General features: G+C 23.3%; 1 protein-coding gene across 1 annotated transcript in view; it reads left to right on the top strand.

The window, feature by feature from the left end:
* The first annotated feature begins 1972 nt into the window (after positions 1-1972).
* Positions 1973-13218, top strand: part of LOC128953197 (CD109 antigen-like) — a 34460-nt gene continuing 23214 nt past the window's right edge. The window contains 3 exon segments of the mRNA XM_054298671.1: positions 1973-2076; positions 3003-3504; positions 5739-7278. Coding sequence (XP_054154646.1) covers positions 1979-2076; positions 3003-3504; positions 5739-7278 — 2140 coding nt within the window. The 5' untranslated portion in view covers positions 1973-1978.

The raw sequence follows: 13218 nt of genomic DNA, 5'->3' as shown, positions 1-13218 counted from the left end.
ATTAATTAAGTGTTTAATACTAGAGAGAAAAAAAATTTAAATAAATATTTATTATTAATATTAAAATACAGCGTATTTTCTTAAATAAATAATTAATATTAAAATTGTAGTAAAATCCTTGAATTTGATAATAATATAATTAATTTTATTGATAAATAATATTTRTGCTGTTAATAAAATAAATATATATATTTCTAGTATTTAATATGTAATAAAAAAATATAAATTTAACTTTAAATATTTATTTACTAATAATATTATAAGAAAAAAAATTTTTTTAAAAAGTAAATACAAACTAAATAATTGCATAGTTTTAATGAAATCATACAAAAAAACAAAAAAAAGTTAAAAATTTTATTTATCATATTATTTTAACAAAAATTATTTATCATGATATAATCTTGATAAATTTATTTATTTAATTTTTTTAATTATTTTKTAATCTATGSTATTGCTAGAAATAAAAATTTTATTATTATTTTATTATAATATATTACTTAAAACAACATTTATACTGTATATGCAATGTTGCAATTTATATATTACATTAGTATATATATATATATATATATATATATATATACAGTATATATAGTGATATAAATCTATAATATATATATATATAATAGCTACAATACAGTATATACTATATAATATTATATAATGGATACTCCATGATAAATGATACTAGGCTAGCCAGCTATATATATATATATATATATATATATGATTTTGACCAAGGTCATTGATTTTACTGGTAATASCGGTGCTTATAATATATAGCTATATATATCCCATATATATATATATATATATATATATATATATATATATATGTCTAGCGATAGTTGTAAAACAACTCTCGTTTTTTTAGTATCTCTCTCTCTCTCTCTCTTTGTGTAAAAAAATTGAAATTTTTATACATTTTCCGATGAAAATACTATTTTTTTATATAATATATTATATAACTAACCGACTAATAGAAAAAAATAGCACTTAAATAACTAACCAAAAAAAAAAAATTTAAAAACTAAAATTTAATATTAATTACAGTATATATTAAATGTTTTTTTTAAGAGAGAGAGAGAGAGAGAGAGAGAGAGAGAGAGAGAGAGAGAGAGAGAGAGAGAGAGAGAGAGAGAGAGAGAGAGAGAGAGAGAGAGACTCTTTTTTATACTGTTTATACAAACTCTCTCTCTCTCTCTTTATATTTATTTTAATTTTCATTAACAGCCAATAGAAATGATGTATTTTTCTTAAAATTATTATTGAAAAAAAAACAAAAATTATTATTATCTCATATAACAACTTTATTTTATTTTTTAAAGTATTAAATTTGTTTTGTAAAAATACATGTATCAAAAAACTAGTAGTAGTAGTAGTAGTAATAGTAGTAAATAAAGTTTTATATATAAGTAATATAATATTAAATATAAAAATTTATTTCAAAATTATTTTGAAATTTTTTGAATAGCACTGTATATATAWATATTGAATGTTAAAATTTATATATATATATATATTTTTAAGTAATTGTATTTCAAAAATTAATAAATCATTTTTTTCAATCATTTTGTAATAATATWTATATAAATTTTTTTTTATTAAAAGTTAAAAATCAATAGTTAGTGTCTGTCTGTATATATATATATATAAGTCTATCTGTATCTCAATAAAAATTATTTATATACCAGTGCCCAGTGTTTTACCAAAATAATAAAAACTAAATTACATCAAAACTAAAGGTGCAAATCATTAATAAATWAATTAATTAATTATTAATATTATGTTATAATTAATTAATTATTAATATTATGTTATAATTAATTAATTATTAATATTCTGTTATATTTAATAATAATACTAATAATAATATTTTCTCTATATTTTTATTATCTAATATAGTGTTATAATARTAATAMTAATAWTAWTATTATTATTATTGTTTTAATTAATTAATTAATTAATAATAATAATAATGGGTTACTATGTCGGCACCGGCACCGGCGTATTGGGAACTGTATGTCTCTTAGCGACAATATCAGCACTATTACATAATACCAGTGCAATGAGGGTGTAAGTATATATATATATATAGATACATATATTATTTTACTATATATMTATATATACTATATAWYTATATATATATGATTCACATATTTTTTRTATATATATATGATATATAACTATAACTATACATGTGTTGTTGTTTATCTGTCATATTATTAGTTTAACAAAATATATATATATATTCAATAGATATTATTATTATTATTACTAAAAAATATTTTGTTGTTTTATTTATTTTTATTTATAATTATTARAAATGATTTGTCATTAATATATATCACAGTATATTATTAAATAGTATTGTGTTTTARCAGTAATAATAATTAGTCGCCTAATAATAWATTTATTATTATTATTATTATTATTATTAAATASATTGCATTGTTTGTGAACAATAATTTTTGTGAATTAATTTGATTTTTTTTAATATATTTATTATTATTATTATTGATTTTATTTAAATGTCAATCAAACACAAGTTTTCTAATAATTAATATTAACTAATAAAAATATTTCACAATATATTTCACTAATAATAAGTGAAAAAAATATTAAAACAATTTATTAAAATTATTTWATTTACTTATTAATAGACTATTAATTAGTAATATTATAGTGTTTTTTTAAACTAATAGGAGACTATTATTATTACTAATAGTTTTATTACTAAATATTATTTTTTTTTTAATATTTTTATAGTTAACTATTAATCAAAATCAACAAAAATAAAAAGTTGAAAAAAAATTGAAAAAAACTACTAATAATTTTAATCACTTTAAAAAAAAAAGTTGAAAAAACTACTAATAATTTTATSATAAAAATAACCAAAAAAAAAAGTTGAATAAAAACTAATATATATTTTGAACTTTTTTTTTAAATTTATTTTTTTTTAATCAAAACCACAATATGTTTGACGACAACGACTTTAGTATACGACCGCCCATTGAATCGTCGACAACACCCGAACCKCCGATGGACAGAGAAAACGGTATCTACACTGTAGTCGGWCCRTCAAAATTGAGGCCCGACAGCGACTATCACGTAGCCGTTACGGGCACTGGCCTTAAACAGCCGACCGTAATGACCGTACGAGTGGGCGACCAGAGTGGCCAACATTCGCTTAGCAAACAACTGGAGCTACCCGTAGCCGATTCGGCACAGAATCTCCAGTTGCCAATACCTGCCGATTGGCCAGAATCGGGTAATTATACCTTGAATGTAGAGGCCAGTCACGGTGGTGTAGGTAGTGGTGAYGGTAGCAAACAGTATCGGCAAAACAAATCGCTAGAGTTTCAACAGAAATCCCGATCGGTATTCATTCAAACGGATAAAGCGATGTACAAACCGGGACAGTTGGTCCAGTTTAGGGTTATTGTWGTCGATCCCCGGCTCAGGCCTACAGTGAATACCAGTGTCGATATCTATATTAAGGTAAGGGCCGATTGATTATTGATTTATTTTTTTTTAATTAATAATATTTAATTAATTATTTTTTTTAAAAAAATATGTTTTATTATTATATTATTATTATTGATAATAATATATATTTTTATGGTATAATTAGTTTAGTTAAATAGTTATATMTAATTGTTTTAACTATTCAATTGTGTAATAAAATTTATTTATTTTGTTTTTAATTTAAATTTAAATTTTTTAAATTACTGGTTGGGTTGGTTAGGGTTAGATATTAAGTAATTTTTTAGTAAATTATTTGGTATTTATTTTTGAAAAAGTTTAGATAATTGAACWTAATATTCAATATAAGTGAAAAAAAAGTTATAAAATCAAACTTATTTATTCAATTATATTTAATTAAATAAATTAATATTTATTTTTTTTTAAAAAATAAGTATAATTTTTGTTATATATTGTATAATATTTTTCTTAAAAAGTTAAATAATTGTAAAATTTAATTAAAAACGTGATACTAGATTGATTTATTTTTTAAATAGTTATTTTTAAATAGTTATTTTCAAACAAATTTTTTTAAATTTGTTTAATGAATTCTATATGTGTGTGTGTGTGTGTGTGTGTGTGTGTGTGTGTGTGTGTGTGTGTGTGTGTGTGTGTTGTGAATTTTGAAATTCTGATTTCAGATTCGGTTAGATCATCGAAAATAAGGTATAGGGGATCAGCATTAAAATTTTGATATCTCTTCGGGAACATAGAGAAAATGGCGGCCAAAGTAAAAAAAATTTTAGAAATTTTTTTATTAAGTTTAGATTTGAATGAAGCATTATAAGAAAGGTATATGAATCAGAATTAAAATTTTAATATCTCACACAAAATGGCGACTAAAGTATAAAAAATTTTGGTTAAAAATTTTAATTTAGATTTAATTAAGTATCAAAAGTAAGGTATAGAAATCAGAATTAAAATTTTTATCTCTTCAGGAACAAAGAAAATGGTCGATAAATTTAAAATATGAGTTTGTTGTTAAAATTTAAGTTAAACATATAAATAGTTAATTCTAACAATAAATTAATATATTATAAAATGATCTATAAATCATTATAAATATACAATTACATCATCAGAAATATTGCATTACCAAAAAATCAAATATATTGTTTCAATATAAATACTTTGTCATGAAGATTGTCAATTAACGCGTTTATATATATAATATAATATAATGACTCATATGGACTAATGGTTATTAGGAATAAATATATTGTTTATAATATGACAAAAACAAGTAATTTACGTAATAAAAATTTGTTTTTGGTAATGCTTTCTAGCATTCTCAACTGGTTAAATAGTTATTTTTAAATAATATTTTATTATCACGTTTATCATGAACTTTAAAAAAAAATTGCTCATGATCACTTTATTTAGTTTAAAAAATATTAATAATTTTTTTACCAATACTATGAATCACGAGTGTCGTGATTCACGACACACACACTTATATATTTCAAGGTTACCTATATATATATATGATATTATATAAAACTAAATAGTCATTGTAAATATACATGTAACAATTTTTGTTTAGCATAGAGTTCAACCCCCCCCCCCAAACCCTATCCCACCCCCACTACATTTTGTTTGTAAAAAAATTATTAATAATTTAGTAGTAAATTAATACTATTAATATATATATATATATATACTGTACATCTAYTATAACTTTTTTCCCAAACAACAGGAGGGGGTAGCTTTAGAGGGGTGGTGTGTGTGTATGTGTGGGGTGATAGGSATTAACTAACARTTTTTATTTTTGGGTTTAAATACACACACACACACACACACACACATACATATATATATATATATACACACACACACACACACACACACACACACACACACACATACACACACACACACAGGCACACACATACATACACACACACACACATACAAACACACACATACATACACACACACATACATAGACACACACATACATATACACACACATACATACATACATATACACATACATACATACATACATACATACATACATACATACATACACACATACATATACACACACATACATATACATACATACATATACACACACATACATACATACATATACACACTCAGACACACACCACTACTGTATAGTGTATATACATATTTTGACAAACAATTTAAATYTAATTTTTCWAATTACCMCCCCTCCCCCTCCACCCGRGKCTTGAATTTAGGACTCGAAAGGCAATCGTATAAAACAATGGCTAAAATCWCAACCGACTACCGGCTTGATTAGCGGCTACGATCTACAACTATCCGAACAGCCGATGCTCGGCGATTGGACAATAGTGGCCGAAYTGGCTGGTGGTAGTGGTGGCCAACGTTTTCAAAAAACATTTACCGTAGCCGAGTATGTATTGCCGACGTTTGACGTTACCGTACAGTTGCCGCCGTATGCAACGTATAAAAAATCGGATATATTGGCCACTGTTMRGGCYATCTATACGTACGGTCGTCCGGTCAAAGGTGAGGCTACGTTGACTGTCCAACGTAAGGATCAACACTACTATTACTATGGCGGCGGCGGTGATAGTGGACGTCAGGAACAGCCTAAATATCAGACAAAAGTCAAACTAGGATCGGGAGGTACGGCCGGATCGGTGGACATACCGGTGAATATTGTACGCGATTTGCAAATCGATGCAAACAATCAAAACTATGAACAAGAGATTGAATTCCGGGCCGAAGTTGAGGACGAACTAAGCGGACGGCGCTATAATCGGACGGCTGTGTTGAAAGTCTATACCAACGATGTTAAGGTTGATTTGGTTAAGACATCCCAGACGTTCAAACCGGGCCTTAACTATACGGCCTATTTGCGTGTTGCCTATCGTGACGATACACCCGTCGAGGATAACCCCCTGCAGCCACTGATATTCAAATACCGTTTYTCGTACGATGAATGGGAAGTCCATCAACAGGAGCTACCCGTCCTGAAAGGTGTAGCCATTATCGATCTGATACCTCCACCGGATAAAGACATATTCCGAATGCACGCCGAATACAGAGGACAGTCGTATAATTTGGAGGATATCCGGGCCTCGAAATCACCGTCGAATAGCTATCTGCAAGTCCAACAAAAACAGTCTACCGGTGCCAAACAGGTTCAGCCGAAAGTTGGCGATGACCTAACATTTGTAGTTAACAGTACCGAACCATTGGACCCGTCAGTATCGTTGGTCTATCAGATTATGGGCAGAGGAGATATATTGGCCACCAATACCGTACCTGTAGTGGCAGCCAATCAACGATCGGTAGAATTTTCGGTAAAAACTACAAGTAAAATGTCACCGAATGCCCGATTGATTGTCTATTATATACGACCGGCCAATTCGGAACTGGTAGCCGATGCCCTGAATTTCAATGTTGACGGTGTATTTGAAACACCTGTTTCAGTGTCAACTGATGTCCAGACTACCAAACCGGGAGCTCAGGTCCAGATTCGGGTGGACAGTAAACCACGGGCCGTAGTCGGTGTACTCGGTGTCGACCAATCGGTAATGCTATTGAAATCGGGTTTCGATGTTAGCCGCGATGATGTTATCGCCGAATTGAAATCATACGATACTATTCAACAACAATCGTCGGGTTCGGGTGGTTCGGGTGGCGGTCGCTGGTCATACTGGAGACCCGGTTCGACCACTACGGGCGAAATGTTTGACGACTCGGGAGTGGTTGTACTGACCAATGGACACATTCATCGGCCGGAGCCGAGTAAGTGATTGATTGATTGATTTATTTTTTTAATTATTAGAAAAAATTATAATTATTTATAATTATTTTTTTTAAATGCGAGCGTTAAATTAATTATTATTATTATTAATGTTAGCTAGTTTATATTTTTAATATTTATTTATTAATTGTAAATTTATAATATTTTTATTGGAAAATATACTTTTTTAAAGTTATTTTTTTTAGTTTTTAAAATAATTGCATAATATCAATTATTAATTATATGATTGTGATAAATTATTTAGTATTTAAATTAAAAAAAAAAATTTGAATGCAAGCGAGCATGCGACATAATTTAATTTAAATTTTTTTCAACTAGGTTTATTTTTTATTTTTTTTAAAATTTTTTTTTGCTTGCTTGAATATCAATTAATATTTTTAAATATTTTTTTACTTAAAAAAATAATAAAATTGATATTTGGGGGTTTGTTAGTTTATTATCGAAATTTTGTCCAATATACCCGGATGCCTAATGTTGGTTTTAATAATGAAATTACCAAGCGTCAACTAGTATCGTTAACTAGTACTACTAGTACAACTAGTAGTGATGTTAAAAAATCTAGTGATGTAGTTAAATTGAGACAAAAATTCCCGGAAACATGGCTATGGAAATTGATGCAATCTAAGTACTAAATCAAAATATATAAATTTTTAATTAAATTAGTTTAGTTAATATAGGCTAGCAATGTATGATCAATTTGACCGAGATACAATTATACAGATATACATAGATAGAAAAATATATAGAAAACGTAATTTATGTATTAGGACGTAATTTATGTAGTATACCGTAATTTATTGATATTATACTATTAGCGTTTAGCTACAATTAATATTATTAGTATAACCCCCCCCCATAATAACTATTATAATTAATTAACTAGTTAATTAGTTAATTTTTTTAAAAAAATAATATGCGTGCTTATTTTATTATATTTTAATTTTAAAATAAATTATACTAAATATATATATGTGTGTGTATGGTATGTATAGATCATGGCTGGGGTGGTCATCCTATAGCTGAAAATGCATTTATACTAGGAGGTCCACCCAGGCCAGCAGCTGGCATAGCTGTAGCCAATGGCGGTACAGCTGTATTGAAGGGTCAAAAATTACCATTGAATATGAATAATAATAATAATAATAAATTAAGTAATAATGTAAAAATTCGAAGTAAATTCCCGGAAACATGGCTATGGAATACAACGACAATTGAGTAATTAATTTTTGTTTTAAAAAAGTTTTTTTATTCAATACATTTTTTTCATAAAAAATGTGATCTATGGTTTTGACCCCTTATTTTCGTTATTATTATTATTATCACTTTTTTTTAAAAAAAATGTTGCATGGTAATCTGGGGAAATTGGTTTTCAATTGGTTTTTTATTGTTGTGTTGGTTTATTGGTTTATTTTTCTAAAAAAAATTCAATTTTTTAATTTTAAATTTATCAATTGAATTACTATATATTTAATATTATTATTTTATAAAAAATATTTTTAATTCTAAATATTTTAATTGAATTACTATATATTTAATAATAGATTTATATTATAAATAAATATTTCAATTATATTACTATATATTTAATAATAGATTTATATAAAAAAATTCTATTTTTTAATTAATTATTAGTTTATAAAAATATAATTATATACTAATATATTGCGCAAAAAAATTGTTTATTTTGTTATTTAATTTTTATTATTTTAATTTTAGTTTATAATTTTTTTTATTTATAATTATATATATATATATATTAAGTTTATTATGATTATGCGCGTCCAATGTTTGGAGCTCCCGGACCTCCCGGTGCAGCCATGGCTATGGGTATGGTATTCAAGGAGACTACTGTTATGCAGTCATTATCATCAGATGCTATAACTAATGATAATAACGATAATAATAATAATGTAGTAAAAATTCGTAGTAAATTCCCGGAAACTTGGCTCTGGAATACAACTAAAATTGAGTAAATTTATTGCAAATTTTTTTCGCCCMCAAAAAAATTAATGATTTTTTTTTCATTAATAATAATTATAAAGCAATTGATTGGTTTGATCCCTAAAAAAATATATAWAATGTATTTAATTATACTGTAATATAAATACATTGTGTGTGTTATATCTACTTTTTTTAATTTTTTTAAAAAATATTTGTTGCACTTATTTTTGTATGTTTAGCCAATTTGATTGAATGTTTTTAAAAAAAAAAATCAATTTTAATTCAATTATTTATTATAAAAATTAATATTAAATTAATTTTTTAAATATAAAAATATACTAATATATAGTTTATTATAAAATATTTTTTTTAGCTATTATAAACTATCGAGACATATATTGTTAAAATTTTTTATATTTTATTTTTTTAAAAATATATTTAATTAAATTTGCGCTTAAATTGCGATAACATTATAAATAATTATTTTATTTATAAACAACAACAAAAACACACATGCATTTTTAGATATTTTTTTTATAACTATTAATATATATATATATATATACTGTATATATATATTATTTACTTATAAAAAAAATTATCATCAAGTATAATTTGTCAAAAAATTATATATATATATACAGTATATATCTATTTTCTATATATTATTATTAGTTTGTTCTGCATATATGGCCCGTTCAATGTCTATGGCCGGACCTCCCGGTGCTATTGACATAGCTATGGTTTTRMTCARGGACTCTAAATTAGATACATTATATGATAAAACAACTATTAATATTARWAATAATAATAATAATAATAATAATAATAATAATAATGTAAAAATTCGTAGTAAATTCCCGGAAACWTGGCTCTGGAATATTACAACTAATATTGAGTAAAATTACTTGAATTTTATTGRTGTTGTTGTTGTTYCCTCCCCCACCCACACACCCCCAMAAAAAARTTTCCCMAAATGTTTTTTTTTATTATTTAGTWATAATTTTTAAAGCAATTGATTGGTTTGATCTCCAAAAAAACAAATAAAWAAAATTTATAGTATAAATAGTGTTATCTCTACTAAACAAAAATATAAAAATTATTTTTATTTTTYATTGAATGTWTATTTTTAAGAAAAATCAATTTTACTTTWATTWAATTTTTTAYRTAAAAATTAATTTATAATTAATTAAATGATAATATATATATAATATTTATTTTTAGCTATCCCATTTTRTTTTATTTCATATATATATATATATAAGCTATTTAGACATTTATTGTATTTTTAAATTTACAAAATTTAATATTTTTAAATTTACAAATTTAATATTTTTAAATTTACAAATTTAATATTTTTAAATTTACAAATTTAATATTTTTAAATTTACAAATTTTAATATTTTAAATTTACAAATTTTAATACTTTTAAATTTACAAATTTTAATATTTTAAATTTGCGCTTAAATTGATAACATGTATATAATWGCATCTAGATATTTTTATTATCTATTAATACATACTATATATATATMTATCTAAAAATTATCAAGTATAATTTATTTTTAAAAAAATCTATATATTATRGTATATATATATAWTGTCTATTAGTTTATTATGAATATCATGGCCGTCCAATGGCTATAGCAGCTATGGTCGTACCTCCCGGTGCTGGTGGTATGGTACTTAAACAGTCTAGTATAGAGTTGTTAGATGATATAAAACCTAATGATAATAATGATAAATTGAATGTTGATAATAATAATAATATAGTAAAAATTCGTAGTAAATTCCCGGAAACTTGGCTCTGGAATACAACTAATATTAAGTAWTTATTTTTTTMCCCCCAAAAAAACAATGATTTTTTTCAATAATAATAATAATATTATTATTATTATTATATAAAGCAATTGATTGGTTTGACACCTAAAAAATATATATATTTATTATTTTCGTAAAAATACATTGTGTTATAATTACTTAACATAACAAAAAAATTRCTGCAATTTTTTATTTAACACTTAATGTTATAAATGTTTTGCTTTTAAATGTTTTTTTWCGAGTTATTGCTATTAAATATATATTTAWATTTTTATGCAAAATATTATCAAATTATTATTTTTTTWGATAATTTTTTAAATTAATTTTTCCAATTTAAAGTATTCTATAGTTATTTATTAAAAAATATTRTTTAAAATATAATTTAGTTTTTCAAAAAAAAAAATTATTTTAATAGAATATATTTAATTTATAATTAGATTTTAATTTAATTARTTTWAAAAATAAATTATTTTTTKTATATWATACTATTAATTAGGATATTTATATTATGCCGCCAACAATATGGGTGGCGGCGGTGGTTTTGGAGGCTGGGGTGGGGCTCGCAAATCTTCAACCCCCCTAGCAGTGGCCAGAGCCTCAATGGATACAGTAGTAGTACAGGATAGTCCCAATAATAACAACCATATAACTRCTAAACCCATAAAAATTAGGCAAAAATTTCCCGAAACTTGGTTATGGAAAACATTAACAATTAATGAGTAATTTTTTTAAAAAATATAATTATTTATATTTATTGTTTTGTTTGTATGCATTAATTATGTGTGCAATGGTATGACCTAGATTGTTTTTTTACAAAAAAAATTAATTGTAAATTATTTTATTTWGTTTGTTTACTATATTGAAATACATTTATTGAATATATCTGCTTGCTTAATTTTTATTAATTTGCTTAAACAAATATATATATATTAACTTAATTATTTTAAATTTATTTATTTATTATTATTATTATTAGTTTATTTAAAATAAGTTTATAATTTATTTAATTTATAATAGTTTATTGAATTTATGTGTGATTTTTATGATTTGTTAAAATTATAAAAACTTAAATTTAAATATCTATATATATATATAGAAAATAAATTATAATATACTAAATAATATAATAATAGTTAAAACAATATCAATTTTAATGATATAAATTTTAATTATAAAAAATAGATTGTTAAAATAAAATTAWMTAATTTAAGCAATTATAAACTACTATAAATTATTAGCTATCTAATTAAAAATATTTTTTTTAATTWTAAAATMCAGTATAAATTTTAATAATTTTTTTTACAATTTTTATTATATATATTTTATTATATGGTATTATTAGTGTATATAAACTACATTTTTTGTGTGTAAACTATTAGGATATTTATATTATGCCAACATTGGTAGTGGTGGGGGCCGCCTATTTTCAAACAGTCAACCAWTGGATATAGTAGTAGACTATAATAGTAATGTTGAAACCAATAATCATWTAACAACTACTACTAAACCCATAAAAATTAGGCAAAAATTTCCTGAAACTTGGTTATGGAAAACATTATTAATTAATGAGTAATTTATTTTTAAAATAAAATTCATATATATTTTGTGTGTATAAATAAATTTGTTTGTAATGGTATGACCCCYCCMAGGTTAATTTTTAAAATTATATTTTTAAAAATTAATYTAAAAATATATATTTTTTAATTAAAACATTTATTGAAACATTTATTTTTATGCTTGCTAAGTAATAATTAGTTTAATTGCTTAATTAATTTGATGTTTTACTAATTAATTAAWTAGTTTTWAATTAATTAAATTTATTTAGATTTTATTTATAATTTTATTAATTTAWTTAATTTAATAATTATAATATGTATTTTATTATATAACTTTTTTTTAAATATATTTTTATTTTTGTTTTAATGAACATGATAAAATAATATATATKTAAATATTTGTAAATATATRTAAATATATTATTAAATATTTGTATATATTTGTAAATATTTGTATATATTATTATATATTATATATATTTGYATATATTTGTAAATATTTAYTAAATATTTAGTAATATATTGAATTGTATTGAAAAAAACAATTATTAAAAATATATTACAATGGTGTAAWTTAATAGTAGCTTATAGAAAAAATTATGC

The sequence above is a fragment of the Oppia nitens genome, unplaced genomic scaffold (assembly GCF_028296485.1).
Source record: "Oppia nitens isolate AA-2021 unplaced genomic scaffold, nextdenovo-longstitch-racon4-pilon3 scaffold20_pilon_pilon_pilon, whole genome shotgun sequence".
NCBI classification, from domain to species: Eukaryota; Metazoa; Arthropoda; class Arachnida; order Sarcoptiformes; family Oppiidae; genus Oppia; species Oppia nitens.
The sequence above is the reverse complement of the archived record's forward strand: the minus strand, read 5'-3'. Positions and strand labels throughout refer to the sequence as shown.